Raw genomic sequence first — 17,181 nt, 5'->3', positions numbered from 1 at the left:
TTTTTTCTTGAGGGAGGTCACAGGGGTGGGGAGGCAGACACAGAAGAGAACCAATATAAACATTAGGTTGGAAAGAGAAGAGAGCTGTTTTCTCAATACTTTACCTCCCTGAGACCACCAGCGTCCCATCATCAAGTAGATAGTCTTTCACATTCTGAGGAAGCGGGAGAATGACACTGGGGAAAAAGACACCAAAAAGGCATCATTTAGAAGGACCAGCCACGGCGGGAAGAAAAGCCTCCCATCGGTCATTTTATAGTCACTGTAAAGATTAAAAAAGCATTTACATCATTTTAATTTTAACATGGAACAGAGAAGTACGACCAGGAACCATACACTATGAGTACACAATGCAGCTTACACAATCACCACAATGGTTCTTAGATTAAATAAGAAAACAAAAGACTGTTGGACAGTGGTGGCGCACACCTTTAATCCTAGCGCTTGGGAAGCAAAGGCAGGCGGATTTCTGAGTGAGTTCCAAGACAGCCAGGACTACACAGAGAAATCCTGTCTTGAAGGAGAAGGAGAGGAGGAGGAGGAGGAGGACAAGGAGGGAGGAGAGAGGAGGGAGAGAAGGATAAAGAGAAGAAGGAGAAGGAGAAGAAGGAGAAGAAGGAGGAGAAGGAGAAGAAGGAGGAAGAGAAGGAGGAGAAGAAGAAGGAGAAGGAGAAGAAAAAGAAGAAGAAGGAGGAGGAAGAAAGAAGAAAGAAAGAAGGAAGAAAGGAGGAGGGAGGAAGGAGGAGGGAGGAAGGAGGAGGGAGGAAGGAGGAGGGAGGAAGGAGGAGGGAGGAAGGAGGAGGGAGGAAGGAGGAGGGAGGAAGGAGGAGGGAGGAAGGAGGAGAAGGAGAAGAAGGAGAAGGAGAAGGAGAAGAAAGAAAGAAAGAAAGAAAGAAAGAAAGAAAGAAAGAAAGAAAGAAAGAAAGAAAGAAAAGACTAGCCAAATCCAGACAACCAGACAGAAATCAGAGCTGGTCAGAGTGTCGAGAATAAGTGTGTGAATGAGTATCTGCAGAATGCTCACTTCTCAATGGGACAGCTACATCAACCTCACATCAAGGCTCAGGAAACATTGCTAACGAGTGGGTAGAGGCCAGAGAACAGACACTGTGAGCTGTTGTCTTATAGACCTGATGTGGCGGGGCACTCACCTGTTCTGGTTGCTGGCTAAAGATCAGGCCAGGTAGAGTTCTAGCACAAACAGGGAGAAACTTTCAGCCCTACTCCTAACTGACAGCTACTGACAATTGCCTGCTGTGGGAAGCAGAGTCATTTTTCTTTGGTGCTGAGGACACAAGAAGATTTCCCAGGCTCCAGTGGATGCTCCCCCCACCCCACACACACACAGGCAGGCATCACTAAGTTGGGAGGTGGACCCTGTTACTTAGACCTGAGAGAAGTAGAAGGGGGAAACAGGGAGTAAACAGGGTCAAAATACATTGTATGCATATATAGAATTCTGGAAGAACAAATAAAATTTATTTTTTAAAATGAATTTGCATAATCAGCTCTGAACCAAAAGCCATAAAAATAAAATACTAATGCTACAACAGTAGCCAGAATGTATAACTTGAGCACTGAAACAAACAACTGAAGCAGGCTACCATATGACTCCACATGATTTGTCTGGAATGTAGAAGGGCTGTCTTGCATAGAATAAATGCTTTCATGCTGGATAGGTAAGATGGCTTAGCAGTGGGTAAAGGTACCAGCCATCAAATCTGACAGCTTGAGGTTCAATCCCCAGGACTCATGTGGTAGAGGAGAAAACAGACTCCTGCAAGTTGTCCTGTAACTTCCATATGCCCAATATGGACACATGGGCACGTGTGTACACATATGTAGTCACAGACTTGTCTAGGGATGCCAGAAAATCCCAGTTATTGGTTTACTTCCTTCTCACTACCATCGTCATATCCACCTATATGTGGCATACATTTTAAGTGTATTAAAATAATTCACTTTAATGAAGCTTTATTAAATCCAAAAGGTAACAGGCAACATTTTTCATGTGTTTACTATGTGCTACAAAAGAGTGGCAACATTTTAAATATTTTTTTTTCTTTTGCAGTTCTCATGACAATCCTATTATGTTTCTATGGTTTTTGTGGGTTTTTTTTTTTTTTTTTTTTTTTTAGTTTTCGAGACAGGGTTTCTCTGTGTAGCACTGGCTGTCCTGGAACTCACTCTGTAGACCAGGCTGGCCTCGAACTCAGAAATCCGCCTGCCTCTGCCTCCCGAGTGCTGGGATTAAAGGCGTGCACCACCATATCCAACTACAATCTAATTCTTAATCACTGTATGCTTATTCTGCTTAAGGCAAAAGAACACGATGCCAGAGGTTATGACAGACAGTTACAGAGAAACCAAAGGACAGTTTTTAAATTTTTTTTCAATACAGGGCAATGACAGCACATGTAACCCCAGCACTTGGAAGACTGGGGTGGGAAGGTCAGCAATTCAAGAACAACCAGACTCTCTCAAAAAACAGACAAAATGAACAAAAACAAAAAACAGACAAAATGAACAAAAACAAAAAACAGACAAAATGAACAAAAACAAAAAACAGACAAAATAAACAAAAACAAAAAAACAGACAAAATGAACAAAAACAAAAAACAGACAAAATGAACCAAAAAAAGTATATTCTACACACACACACACACACACACACACAAAATGACTGGCAAGTTCAAAAGTGAACTATCTGTCACACCAACACCAGAGAAATAATCCACACATTTCAGACCCACGGCCTACTCTTAATTATGTAAGTTAGTGAAGGACTGGAAAATCAACTAAGAAAGATAAACTTGTGATAGACAGGAGTTACTACTGTGGCAGCAGCTCTTCCTTTCGTTTTGATGTGACTGGCCATCTTCAAATGCAAGAATAACCTTCTTTTGTGTTACTATAAATCCCATTACAATATGTATAACTAGAAACAGATTCTATGTCTGCATAGCGAGATGGAAAGGAGATGTCTTTTGAATAGCCTGCAAGTGCTCTTCCAAGCCTGCATAATTCCAAAGGAGGACAGAATGAAAAGGGAGATAGCTGGTGTCCAAATAAGTGGTAATCTAAGTATGCCTACAGGCAAACTGTAGAAAATCCTACCTCCCCGTGGATACCCAAGGCCTTTGACCTATTTCTGTTAGTGAAGGAAAGAGAACGCCTTGCCTACATACTTCAGATTTTATGATTGCTTTGAATGGCTGGGGAGAATCTCCTGGCTCCCTTGCATTTGAATGATAGGATAAAGGATGCACCAATTCACCGTGGGCATTCTGCAAACCTGGACAGATTCCTTGTTCCAGACCAGAGAACTAGAGAACAAATACGATCCCACTTTCTCTCCAGACGGGTTGCTTCTTCTCAGAACACTGGATCGTCAGTAGCAACGCAACCTATACACCCTACCAAACTGGAGCTTCAGGCAGACTTGGAGGTACCGTCTGTATCACTGTTTTCATTGTACAATTTTGGAACGCAACTCTCACCAGAGGGGTTTGTCGGACAGCAGCAGGCAAAGTCTCCAGTTTTGTTTTGTTTATTGCCTTGCGCTTCTGACAATTCCCAAAGTATCTATTTCAATCTACCCTACCCAGGACCCTCACCGCCTCCCTACCTCCCTCGACTCGCTCTTTGATTCCGAACAGGACGCATGGCAAACACTGATCTACTTGTTAATCTTGCCCCGTCAAATCCAATAGAAAATCCGCAGCTCGACACCGTCGCTCCCACTGAGTAGAAGGCCTGCGGATTTTGTTTAGTTTTCTGAAGGAGATGGGATTTACCCAAACCCCCCGGTTTGCCTCCGGGATAGGTTACCTCTTGATGGTAAGGCTTCGGAAGAGTGGGTACCACGCGGAGAACTGACAGTGACTAACATGCTCCTTCTTCATCCTCCAGCTGCCGCGTCAATAGCCGCCTTTCCCTCTCCGGCCAGCCTCTCCCGGAACCCTGCGCAGCACTTCCGGAAGTGCCGACCGAGCCGTCTTGCTGAAAGGACTCTTCCGGTCCGTAAAAGTCCACGGGCGCTAGATGCTAGAGCCATGGTAGACTGCATGCTTAGCGTGCTCACACAGACGCGCAAGACACACAAAGAGATCTGAGTCCGCAGAGAAGAGGCACGAAAGTGTAGATTTTTAGGAAGCTTACATCTCCGCTTTCGTCTGTATGAACCTCGACCCGGAAGGTAATCATCTGAAGCTAGCTGAGCTTCTACGGGTGCCTGGAGGAGGACGTGTGCACATCCTTCTTGCACCACGAGAGGCGCCGGTGTCTCTAGCGGTGGCGCCTGATTCTACGGAGACTGCAGCTACTGTCTGATCCTTTTTCCTTTCCTCCTCCATCCCTTCCACATCCCACAGCTTAGTGTAGGTAAGTGGGCGCGAGCCAACCTCGGTACTAAGTGTCCTTGGAGAGGGGAAGGGAAAGAAGGGCGCGAACACAACCGATGGTGCCCAGAGTGCAGCCCGCCGCGCGCGCGCGTGTCTCCTCGTCTGCGCCTGAGCGCGAGACGAGAACCCGGGATCCAGGCGGACCAGCCTGGGCTACGAGAGGAACCTGGGAACAGCATAGTAAAAGTTAGAACACATCAGTTGAGGCATCTACAAGAAGGATGGCCCCTTCTCATTCCGGAAAGTAGATTTTAGAGACACAGGGAAGAAATCCCGCCTGCACGATTCTGGGGAGGAGGGTGGTATTTTACGATCCTGAAGATGAAAGAAGCGATGTTCCTCTGAGAAATCAAGAAAAAGGGGAAAGTTGTGTCTTTTAAGCTTAAAGTTTAGTCCAATTCCGAAAAAGTTACCAGTGTGGAAAAAGCACAGATTTTTATCAATGTCTCTGCAATGATAAAATCATAAAGGTTGGAAGAGTTTGTATACGACAACTTGTGATATCATTTTTCTCCCTACTCCTTTTTCCATCTATCATCCTACAAAGTTCAGTTTCTTTAAAAAAAAAAAAAAAAAAAAGGAAAAAATCACCAGCTGCAAGAGACAGGCCTTTCAAACCCTCTGGTGCTTCCTGTAATGTAGAAGCCTTGGGCATGTTCCAAGCACGTATTTGTCCAGAAGCACCACATTTCTGATACTCACCCTCACAGAAAAATAAATTGCATTTTCCACAGCGCATCTAAGCAGTTTAAATTAGAGGGAGAGAAAAACCCCAGCCACTGTCGACTTCTTTAGAAAGGTATTTGTTAGAATTGATGAATAGAATCCTCTGTGTTTTGAATTAGATTGCGCATGGGCACACACACACACACACACAGGAGAGGTATACATTGTTTGAAATGTTACAGGTAAAGTGGTTGGAAGCATTGCTTAAAGAATACATTCCAAAATCAAGATTAATGGCTCATAATGTTGCAGTGTATAATGATGGATTGTGAATAGCAGAGCTTCTTATTTAAGAATCCGTGGTATCCAGAATTAATCAATCCTGGGTTTTGTTGCTTGTTTTGTTGTTGTTTTGATACATAGTCTCTCTCTACATACTCCTGTCTGGCCTGGAACTCTTTGGTTCTCAATCTGTGGGTCACGACCCTCTCACAGGTCCTATATCAGATGCTCTATAGACCAGATATTCACATTACAATTCATGACACCAAATTACAGTTGCAAAGTTGTGGGGAGGGGGTCACCACAATATGAGGAACTGTATTAAAGGATGGACACTTTAAGAAGGTTGAGAACCACTGCTCTGCATGGACCAAGCTGGCCTCAAACCCATAAAGATCCACTTGCCTCAGTCTCTTCAGTGCTAGGATCAAGGGTCTGGCTAGTCCTCTGTGATGTGAGAAAAAGCAGCAATAATCTATATCTTCCCTTTTCCTTTTCTGGAGAATGGTGCTGCTTCTAAGAGACAGAGAGCATATGTGAGAGGCCACAAAAACTTGTTTTATTTGACCTACAAACAGAGTTGCAGGGGAAGGGGGAATGTGAGCAGAGGTTGGGAATGCATTTGGGTAAAGTACTTTTTGTTGTAGATAGGAATGTTATCCATCTGGGTGGAGCAGTACTGCCCAGCAAACCTTTGGGCATAGAAACTGAAGCAGTTATTTGTAGAGAATCTGCTAAGTTTGTAAACTTTAGGAAGAGGGCAGGGAAGGAAATGGAGCGGTCTTGTATAGTCTGTCTTTTCAGTATCTGTTTTTACTGCTGCAGTAGGTTCTGCTGCAGACTCAGCCAACTTTCTTTTTTTTTTTTTTATTTTTAATATTTTTATTACATATTTTCCTCAATTACATTTCCAATGCTATCCCAAAAGTCCCCCATAGCGCCCCCCACTTCCCTACCCACCCATTCCCATTCTTTTGGCCCTGGCATTCCCCTATATTGGGGCATATAAAGTTTGCAAGTCCAATGGGCCTCTCTTTCCATTGATGGCCGACTAGGTCATCTTTCGATACATATGCAGCTAGAGACAAGAGCTCCGGGGTTCTGGTTAGTACATCATGTTGTTCCAACAATAGGGTTGCAGATCCCTTTAGCTCCTTGGGTACTTTCTCTAGCTTCTCCATTGGGAGCCCTGTGATACATCCAATAGCTGACTGTGAACATCCACTCCTGTGTTTGCTAGGCCCCGGCATCGTCTCACAAGAGACAGCTATATTTGGGTCCTTTCAGCAAAATCTTGCTAGTGTATGCAATGGTGTCAGCGTTTAGAAGCTGATTATGGGATGGATCCCTGGATACGGCAGTCTCTAAATGGTCCATCCTTTCATCACAGCTACGAACTTTGTCTCTGTAACTCCTTCCATGGGTGTTTTGTTCCCAATTCTAAGAAGGTGCACAGTGTCCACACTTTGGTCTTCATTCTTCTTGAGTTTCATGCGTTTAGCAAATTGTATCTTATATCTTGGGTATCCTAAGTTTTGGGCTAATATCCACTTATCAGTGAATACATATTGTGTGAGTTCTTTTGTGATTGTGTTACTTCACTCAAGATGATGCCCTCCAGGTCCATCCATTTGGCTAGGAATTTCATAAATTCATTCTTTTTAATAGCTGAGTAGTACTCCATTGTGTAAATGTACCATAATTTCTGTATCCATTCCTCTGTTGAGGGACATCTGGGTTCTTTCCAGCTTCTGGCTATTATAAATAGGGCTGCTATGAACATAGTGGAGCATGTGTCCTTTTTACCGGTTGGGACATCTTCTGGATATATGCCCAGGAGAGGTATTGCTGGATCCTCCGGTAGTACTATGTCCAATTTTCTGAGGAACCGCCAGACTGATTTCCAGAGTGGTTGTACCAGCTTGCAATCCCACCAACAATGGAGGAGTGTTCCTCTTTCTCCACATCCTCGCCAGCATCTGCTGTCACCTGAATTTTTGATCTTAGCCATTCTGACTGGTGTGAGGTGGAATCTCAGGGTTGTTTTGATTTGCATTTCCCTGATGATTAAGGATGTTGAACATTTTTTCAGGTGCTTCTCTGCCATTCGGTATTCCTCAGGTGAGAATTCTTTGTTCAGTTCTGAGCCCCATTTTTTAATGGGGTTATTTGACTTTCTGGAGTCCACCTTCTTGAGTTCTTTATATATATTGGATATTAGTCCCTTATCTGATTTAGGATAGGTGAAGATCCTTTCCCAATCTGTTGGTGGTTTTTTTGTCTTATTGATGGTGTCTTTAGCCTTGCAGAAGCTTTGTAGTTTCATGAGGTCCCACTAGTCAATTCTCGATCTTACAGCACAAGCCATTACTGTTCTATTCAGGAATTTTTCCCCTATGCCCATATCTTCAAGGCTTTTCCCCACTTTCTCCTCTATAAGTTTCAGTGTCTCTGGTTTTATGTGAAGTTCCTTGATCCACTTAGACTTGACCTTAGTACAAGGAGATAGGAATGGATCGATTTGCATTCTTCTACATGTTAACAACCAGTTGTGCCAGCACCATTTTTTGAAAATGCTGTCTTTCTTCCACTGGATGTTTTTAGCTCCCTTGTCGAAGATCAAGTGACCGTAGGTGTGTGGGTTCATTTCTGGGTCTTCAATTCTATTCCATTGTTCTATTTGTCTGTCACTATACCAGTACCATGCAGTTTTTATCACAATTGCTCTGTAGTAGAGCTTTAGGTCCGGCATGGTGATTCCACCAGAGGTTCTTTTATCCTTGAGAAGAGTTTTTGCTATCCTAGGTTTTTTGTTATTCCAGATGAATTTGCAGATTGCACTTTCAAATTCGTTGAAGAATTGATTTGGAATTTTGATGGCGATTGCATTGAATCTGTAGATTGCTTTTGGCAAGATAGCCATTTTTACAATGTTGATCCTGCCAATCCATGAGCATGGGAGATCTTTCCATCTTCTGAGATCTTCTATAATTTCTTTCTTCAGAGACTTGAAGTTTTTATTATACAGATCTTTCACTTCCTTAGTTAGAGTCACGCCAAGATATTTAATATTATTTGTGACTATTGAGAAGGGTGTTGTTTCCCTAATTTCTTTCTCAGCCTGTTTATTCTTTGTGTAGAGAAAGGCCATTGATTTGTTTGAGTTAATTTTATATCCAGCTACTTCACCGAAGCTGTTTATCAGGCTTAGGAGTTCTCTGGTGGAATTTTTAGGGTCACTTATATATACTATCATATCATCTGCAAAGAGTGATATTTTGACTTCATCTTTTCCAATTTGTATCCCTTTGATCTCCTTTTGTTGTCGAATTGCTCTGGCTAGGACTTCAAGTACAATGTTGAATAGGTATGGAGAAAGTGGACAGCCTTGTCTAGTCCCTGATTTTAGAGGGATTGCTTCAAGCTTCTCACCATTTACTTTGATGTTGGCTACTGGTTTGCTGTAGATTGCTTTTATCATGTTTAGGTAAGGGCCTTGAATTCCTGATCTTTCCAAGACTTTTATCATGAATGGGTGTTGGATCTTGTCAAATGCTTTTTCCGCATCTAACGAGATGACCATGTGGTTTTTGTCTTTGAGTTTGTTTATATACTGGATTACGTTGATGGATTTCCGTATATTGAACCATCCCTGCATCCCTGGGATGAAACCTACTTGGTCAGGATGGATGATTGTTTTGATGTGTTCTTGGATTCGGTTAGCAAGAACTTTATTGAGGATTTTTGCATTAATATTCATAAGGGATATTGGTCTGAAGTTTTCTATCTTTGTTGGGTCTTTTTGTGGTTTAGGTAGTAGAGTAATTGTGGCTTCATAGAATGAGTTGGGTAGAGTACCTTCTGTTTCTATTTTGTGGAATAGTTTGTGAAGAACTGGGATTAGATCTTCTTTGAAGGTCTGATAGAACTCTGCACTAAACCCATCTGGTCCTGGGCTTTTTTTTAGTTGGGAGACTATTAATGACTGCTTCTATTTCTTTGGGGGATATAGGGCTGTTTAGATCATTAACCTGATCTTGATTCAACTTTGGTACCTGGTAACTGTCTAGGAACTTCTCCATTTCATCCAGGTTCTCCAGTTTTGTTGAGTATAGCCTTTGGTAGAAGGATCTGATGGTGTTTTGGATGTCTTCAGGATCTGTTGTTATGTCTCCTTTTTCATTTCTGATTTTGTTAATTAGGATGCTTTCCCTGTGCCCTCTAGTGAGTCTGGCTAAGGGTTTATCTATCTTGTTGATTTTCTCAAAGAACCAGCTCCTTGATTGGTTGATTCTTTGAATAGTTTTTCTTGTTTCCACTTGGTTGATTTTGCCCCTGAGTTTGATTATTTCCTGCCGTCTACTCCTCTTGGGTGAATTTGCTTCCTTTTGTTCTAGTGCTTTTAGGTATGTTGTCAAGCTGCTAATGTGTGCTCTCTCTAGTTTCCTTTTGGAGGCACTCAGAGCTATGAGTTTTCCTCTTAGAAATGCTTTCATTGCGTCCCATAAGTTTGGGTATGTTGTGGCTTCATTTTCATTGAACTCTAAAAAGTCCTTAATTTCTTTCTTTATTCCTTCCTTGACCAAGGTATCATTGAGAAGAGTGTTGTTCAGTTTCCACGTGAAGGTTGGCTTTCTATTATTTATTTTGTTATTGAAGATCAGCCTTAGTCCATGGTGATCTGATAGGATGCATGGGACAATTTCAATATTTTTGTATCTGTTGAGGCCTGTTTTGTGACCAATTATGTGGTCAATTTTGGAGAAGGTACCATGAGGTGCTGAGAAGAAGGTATATCCTTTTGTTTTAGGATAGAATGTTCTGTAGATATCTGCCAGATCCTTTTGATTCATAATTTCTCTTAGTTTCTCTGTGTCCCTGTTTAGTTTCTGTTTCCATGATCTGTCCATTGGTGAAAGTGGTGTGTTGAAGTCTCCCACTATTATTGTATGAGGTGCAATGTGTGCTTTGAGATTTACTAAAGTTTCTTTAATGAATGTGGCTGCCTTTGTATTTGGAGCATAGATATTCAGGATTGATAGTTCCTCTTGGAGGATTTTACCTTTGATGAGTATGAAGTGTCCCTCCCTGTCTTTTTTAATGACTTTGGGTTGGAAGTCAATCTTATCAGATATTAGAATGGCTACTCCAGCTTGTTTCTTCATACCATTTGCTTGGAAAATTGTTTTCCAGCCTTTCATTCTGAGGTAGTGTCTATCTTTTTCTCTGAGATGAGTTTCCTGTAAGCAGCAAAATGTTGGGTCTTGTTTGTGTAGCCAGTTTGTTAGTCTATGTCTTTTTATCGGGGAGTTGAGTCCATTGATATTAAGAGATATTAAGGAAAAGTAATTGTTGTTTCCTGTTATTTTTGTTGTTAAAGTTGGCATTCTGTTCTTGTGGCTGTCTTCTTTTAGGTTTGTTGAGGGATTACCTTCTTGTTGTTTCTAGGGCGTGGTTCCTGTCCTTGTATTGGTTTTTTTCTGTTATTATCCTTTGAAGGGCTGGATTCGTGGAGAGATAATGTGTGAATTTGGTTTTGTCGTGGAATACTTTGGTTTCTCCATCTATGTTAATTGAGAGTTTGGCTGGGTATAGTAGCCTGGGCTGGAGTTTGTGTTCTTTTAGTGTCTGTATAACATCCGTCCAGGATCTTCTGGCTTTCATAGTCTCTGGTGAGAAATCTGGTGTAATTCTGATAGGCTTGCCTTTATATGTTACTTGGCCTTTTTCTCTTACTGCTTTTAGTATTCTATCTTTATTTAGAGCATTTGTTGTTCTGATTATTATGTGTCAGGAGGTATTTCTTTTCTGGTCCAGTCTATTTGGAGTTCTGTAGGCTTCTTGTATGTTCATGGGCATCTCTTTCTTTAGATTTGGGAAGTTTTCTTCTATAATTTTGTTGAAGATGTTTGCTGGTCCTTTGAGTTGAAAATCTTCATTCTCATCCACTCCTATTATCCGTAGGTTTGGTCTTCTCATTGTGTCCTGTATTTCTTGGATGTTTTGAGTTAGGATCTTTTTGCATTTTACATTTTCCTTGATTGTTGTGCCGATGTTCTCTATGGAATCTTCTGCACCTGAGATTCTCTCTTCCATCTCTTGTATTCTGTTGCTGATGCTGGTATCTATGGTTCCAGATTTCTTTCCTAGGGTTTCTATCTCCAGTGTTGCCTCATTTTGGGTTTTCTTTATTGTGTCTACTTCCCTTTTTAGGTCTAGTATGGTTTTGTTCATTTCCATCATCTGTTTGGATGTGTTTTCCTGTTTTTCATTAAGGACTTCTACCTGTTTGATTAGGTTATCCTGTTTTTCTTTAAGGATTTGTAACTCTTTAGCAGTGTTCTCCTGCAATTCTTTAAGGGATTTTTGTGCTTCCTCTTTATTGTCTTCTACCTGTTTACCAGTGTTCCTTTGTATTTCTTTAAGTGTGTTATTAAAGTCCTTCTTGAAGTCCTCTACCATCATCAGGAGATATGCTTTTATATCCGTGTCTAGCTTTTCTGGTGTGTTGGGGTGCCCTGGACTGGGCGAAGTGGGAGTGCTGGGTTCTGATGATGGTGAGTGGTCTTGGTTTCTGTTAGTAAGATTATTACGTTTACCTTTCGCCATCTGGTAATCTCTGGGGTTAGTTGTTGTCGTTGTCACTGTTTAAAGATTGGAGCAGAAGCTGTGTTCCACTCACCAGCAGTCTCAAAATCCTGTGGCGGGGGTTGTGGGTAGCTGGCAGTACCCCGGTGCTGGTCCAGCCGGAAGAGGCCTGTTGTCCTACTCAGGCCGGTTTTCTGCTTCCCTAACTAATGCAGTCTCAGGTCCTGCGCGCAATTGGATTGGAGCAGAAGCTGTGTTCCACTCTCCAGAAGTCTTAAGATCCTGTGGCGGGTGTTGTGGGTAGCTGGCGAGTGTCAGCCGACCCTGCGCCCTAGCTACCCCGTGCTTTTCTGACCGGAAGAGGCTTGTGGCCCTATGTAGGCCGGATTTCTCCCTCCCCAACCAAAGCAGTCTCAGGTCCCACGTGATTGGACTGGAGCAGAAGCTGTGTTCCACTCACCAGCAGTCTCAAAATCCTGTGGCGGGGGGTCGTGGGTAGCTGGCGGGTGTCAGCCGACCCTGCGCTCTAGCTACCCTGGTGCTGATCCGGCCGGATGAGGCCTGTGGCCCTACTCAGGCCGGTTTCTGCTTCCCTAACTAATGCAGTCTCAGGTCCTGCGCGCAATTGGATTGGAGCAGAAGCTGTGTTCCACTCACCAGAAGTCTTAAGATCCTGTGGCGGGTGTTGTGTGTAGCTGGCGAGTGTCAGCCGACCCTGCGCCCTAGCTACCCCTGTGCTTTTCTGGCCGGAAGAGCTCAGCCAACTTTCAATAAATTGACACCACAAACAAAGGATCTTCAAGTGTTTGGAACAGTAGAGCTCGTTTCTTAGCTATGTTTTAATGACCATGTTTGTCTTCATGTAGCCTTGCTGGGTTTTTTGTATTTTTCAGTTTTCATCCGTGACAGTCTTTAAATACAATGGTGGAAAAAAATCATATTATCAAATATTTAAAAACTTTAATTTACTATTAGTGTGTGCCAGTGCAGGTGGGTATGTACCACAAGTATATGGATATCAAAGGACAACTTTTTTTTTTAAAGATTTATTTATTTATTTTATGTATGTGAGCACACTGTAGCTGTACAGATGGTTTTGAGCCTTCATGTGGTTGTTGGGAATTGAATTTTTAAGACCTCTGTCCTGCTCACTCTGGTCAACTCTGCTCGCTCCAGCCCAAAGATTTATTTATTATTATATGTGAGTACACTGTAGCTGGCTTCAGATGCACCAGAAGAGGGCGTCAGATCTCATTACGGGTGGTTGCAGGGATTTGAACTCAGGACCTTTGGAAGAGCAGTCAGTGCTCTTACCCTCTGAGCCATCTCGCCAGCCCAAAGGACAACTTTTCAATTTTCCCATGTAGGACCCTGGGATTTCACTGGAGGACTCAAGCTTGCTCTCAGGCATGTTGACCTGCTGAGCTATCCCACCAGCCCCTTGGGACTTTTTTTTTAATGTCAGTACTCAAATGGTTACGGCCAGGGTGACCTACTGAATAATTCCAAAATGGAAAACAAAAACAACAACAACAACAAAACCACATTTTCTTTCTTGAACTCATAGCATGACTTTTAGATTAATATTTCCAATGTTACAAGCTCAGTAAGTGCAAACACAAACCCTGACTCAGATCTTTCTTCTAATGTTCTAGTCTTCTTTCAAATCTTATTGGCATCACCCTGTATTCACCCTAAACGCAGTTTTAGAACAAATACTGAACTCTAGCTGTTGCACACAGCTAGAAAGCCCTGCTGCACACTCTCATTATCTCTCGCCTAAAACTATTACAAGAAGTTCCTTACAGACTCATTACTTTGTGGCTGTAACCAATTAACCTTCCCAAGGGTCATTACAGTCAGTTCCCTCTTGCTCACCTAGAATTAAGTGGTGTAATAATAAACTGCTGTAAATGATTTTTTATAAGTCACTGAGTAGTATAATCTCAATAAATGTCAGTTCCCTCCTTTAGCACTAACTACTGGCCCCTGTCAAGAGAAAGAACACATCGCGAACTTGAGTGGCTTTCTGCTCTTAACAATGTGAGTACAAGGATTCTTCTTTAGTCTGACAGTAGTTTTCAACGAAGGAAAGGGCACTGAAATCCATTTGATGTGGGTCCCAAAATTTTACCATGTATAGTATAAAAGAGTGCATGTTTTCTGGTTTTTTTAAAGTTATAATATTTTTATATTATATAAATATTATAATATAAATACTTTTATAGCCAGAATTATTTAATATTTTATACTACTATTTTATTCTTTGTTCTGTATTAAATAAGATACCTTTCCTTTCTTTTGTTTTGGAGTTAATTCTTTGACAGGTTTATATTTGTGCACACTGGCTACGTGCTGCTTACTCTTTCTTCTAACCCTCCCTTATCTCCTTCCCAGCCTTATCAACAACCCCTCCTCCCTATCAGGTCCTTTCCCAGATTCATGACTTTCAGTTTTGTTATGTGACCATTTGGTTTAGTCAGAGGCATCTATGTGACCATTGGACTGGGATTATCAATTGGAGCTTGGTGGTGGCATGGGGGTCACTTAACTGATGATAGTAATCCCCTTTTTCCATGTGTGTGTGTCAGGGTCTCCTTACTTGTCTGGCTCTTGAGCAATCATTGAATAATCAGTAGTTTGGGGAGTTCTTGACTGCAGTGGCTGTTCTTAAGATGGCATTTTGCAGCTCCTCTTCTGTCTACCAGCCTTTCCCATCTTTTCTCACAACCTCCCACAGTGTTTGCACAGCTTTGACAGGGATGATATAGATGTCCTGTTTGAGGTAGAGGACTCTGCCACAACTCTCAACACTGAATGCAGTCACAAAACTAACTTCATCTCAACTCACTGGAAAGAGACTCTTGGTTAATCCGAGATTGGTAATTGTTTATGGATATAAATATGTGCATTTAGACCCATGTTCTCCTTCACTATGCTCCGGTTTCTGTACCAATATGGATTCCCTGTGGAGAGTAGGTCCCAAATGCAATAAACGAATGGTTGGTTGCCCACATGACAATTGTACCACTGTTGGTGTCAGATCCAGGGCTCACAGCTGGGTAAGGCTGGTGGTGACTTGTCTTCTCCCGGCAGCCTGCAGAGCACATTCTGGCATTATAAAAGACAGCAAAGAGCTATCCAGCTCAGGTCCAGCTTCATTTCTCTATGCCATGCAGCTAAGATGTGTGGTAACTTCAGCAAGGTCTTACCAAGTGAGCAACCAAGAGCAGCTGCAAGAACCTGTATTTTTCTGTGGCCTCCTAAGGCTCCCTGACTAACAGACAACTCATAGAAGGTTGTCCTGCTCCTGATATGCAGATTTTGCTTGATAACACCTTTCAAGGAGAAGGTTTTGGTTTTGTTGTTGTTTTGGGTTTGTTTTGTTTGTTTCTGTTTTGCCTTGCCTATCCAACTTTTTTCTTTTAAAGAAAAACTATAGTTGGAAGATTCTAAGTTTCTATGTGGCTTTTGGGGGGGTTGGAGGGAGGCGCTGACCTTCCCCTCTTAGAAAATATTAGTCCATGCATATGAGAGTGCAAACACACATACACTGCCTGTGAGCGGCAGTCAGAGTATACACTCAGATGGCAGCTCTGCCTTCTACCTCATTTGCGGTAGGGTATCTCTTGTTTGCATATTAGAGAGTAGCTGTCCTACAAGATTCTTGGGCATGCTCACAATATTAGCCTTAGGAGTGCAGCCATTGCAGAGATGAGCCGCAATAGCCTGCCTTTACGTGGGCCCAAAGGATCTGAACTCAAGTCACCAGACTTGCTTGGCAAGCACTTTTCCACAACTAGCGATGGGGGTTTTATGGCCCAGGCTGGCCACAAGCTCACGTTAGCTGAGGATGATTTTGAACTTCAGTCTTCTCCACTCTACTTCCTAAGTGCAGGGTTGGCAGACATGCATGGCCACACCCAGTTTATGTAGTGCTGGGACTTGGACACATAGTTTTGTAGGTGCTGATGAGGCACTCTACCAACTGAGCCATACATCTAGCCCCTTCAGATGATGTCTGTCTGTCTTCTCTCCCTTCCTTCTTTCCTTCCCTCCTTCCTTTCTTTTTGTTTTTCAAGACAGCTCCATCTGTCTAGACCTCTCTGTATAGACCAGAGTGGCCTCAAACTCACAAGAGATCTGCCTGCCTCTCCCTCCAGAGTACTGGATTAAAAGCGTGTGCCACCACGTTTTTCTTTTGTAAGACAAGATCTCACTGTCTAGACCTGGCTGGCACTGAGCTCCCGAATCCTCCGGTTTCTGCCTCCTGAATGCTGGAATTAAAGGCATGTATTATCAGGTGTGGTATCACTGACCTTTAGTCCCAGCACTTGGGAGGTAGAAGCAGGCAGGTGTATTAGTTCAAGGCCAGGCAGGGCTACAAAGAGAGACACTATGTAAAAAAAGAGAACAAAGACATGTTACCATACCCAGTGATATCTTACTTTTAAAAAACAAATCATACTAAATTATTTCTTCAAACTCTTTATTTATTTTTTGTTGTTATTGTTGTTGTTGTTGTTGTAGTACCTTTTTAGGACTAGTTTAGTTGGAAAGCGCTTGCCATTCAAGACAGCCGAGTTTGATCCCCAGCACCCAAGTAAAAAGCCAAGGATGCTGGTCCAACTTGTAACTCAGTTGGGGGTAGAGGCAGGAGGCTCTCCAGCATATGATGAGCAGTCAGCCTAAGCTAATAGTTAAGCCCAGGTGCCAGTGACAGACCTTGTGTCTGCGAGCAGGTTCTGAGAACAAACACTCAAGGTTGACTTCTGGCATCCCCACACATTGTACACATGCATGAATGTGTGCCATAGCCACACACAGGCTTGTATACATTCCACACAAAGACTTACATGGCCCTACTCAGTTTCTTTCAAAGAGCCTTGGTCTCTCTGTCGATTATAGAGCTGTCCCTACTGCCTTTCCGTCAGTCAGGGCTTTGCTGGTGGTTTAAACTTCTATGTCTTTTTTTCCTTTTTCTTTCTTTGAATTGTAGTCACACCATATTATCCCTGCTGGTCTCAAAGTGTCAGCCTCCCAAATCGCTAGGACTGTAGGCATGCACTGTCCATCATACTTGGCAAAGTTCTACTTCTGAAACACCATGAGCATTGAGCAAGACCGATGGCATTACTCAGACTTGATCAAGAGTGAGTGCCGTGAGCATGTTATCTCTGTTGAGCTTTGTCTCACTTTCCATCTGTAACAAGTTACAGGAGCGCAAGGAATGGTAGTGACG

General features: G+C 42.6%; 2 protein-coding genes across 7 annotated transcripts in view; one reads left to right on the top strand and one right to left on the bottom strand.

Moving 5' to 3' along the window:
* The window catches only part of Cdc123 (cell division cycle 123), a 52,000-nt gene extending 48,008 nt beyond the window's left edge, over positions 1 to 3,992 (bottom strand). Inside the window, exons 1-2 of the mRNA XM_021156208.3 lie at positions 3,832 to 3,992; positions 105 to 176 (exon numbers count right to left, since the gene is read on the bottom strand). Of these exons, the coding sequence (XP_021011867.1) occupies positions 105 to 176; positions 3,832 to 3,905 (146 nt within the window). The 5' untranslated portion in view covers positions 3,906 to 3,992. The remainder of the gene's footprint in view (positions 1 to 104; positions 177 to 3,831) is intronic.
* A 43-nt stretch (positions 3,993 to 4,035) lies between these two features.
* Positions 4,036 to 17,181, top strand: part of Nudt5 (nudix hydrolase 5) — a 32,166-nt gene continuing 19,020 nt past the window's right edge. The window contains exons 1-2 of one of the 6 annotated variants that reach the window (XM_085835216.1): positions 4,047 to 4,383; positions 13,900 to 13,982. The gene's annotated coding sequence lies outside the window, so the exon portion shown is untranslated. Of the gene's footprint in view, positions 4,384 to 11,889; positions 11,909 to 13,899; positions 13,983 to 17,181 lie in introns of those variants that run through there. The other 5 variants (XM_085835215.1, XM_085835217.1, XM_085835219.1 and 2 more) reach the window with 5 other exon arrangements.

The sequence above is a fragment of the Mus caroli genome, unplaced genomic scaffold (assembly GCF_978045245.1).
Source record: "Mus caroli unplaced genomic scaffold, Mus_caroli_1 scaffold_2, whole genome shotgun sequence".
Lineage (NCBI taxonomy): Eukaryota > Metazoa > Chordata > Mammalia > Rodentia > Muridae > Mus > Mus caroli.
Note: the sequence above shows the minus strand (reverse complement) of the source record. Positions and strands in the feature narration are given on the sequence as shown.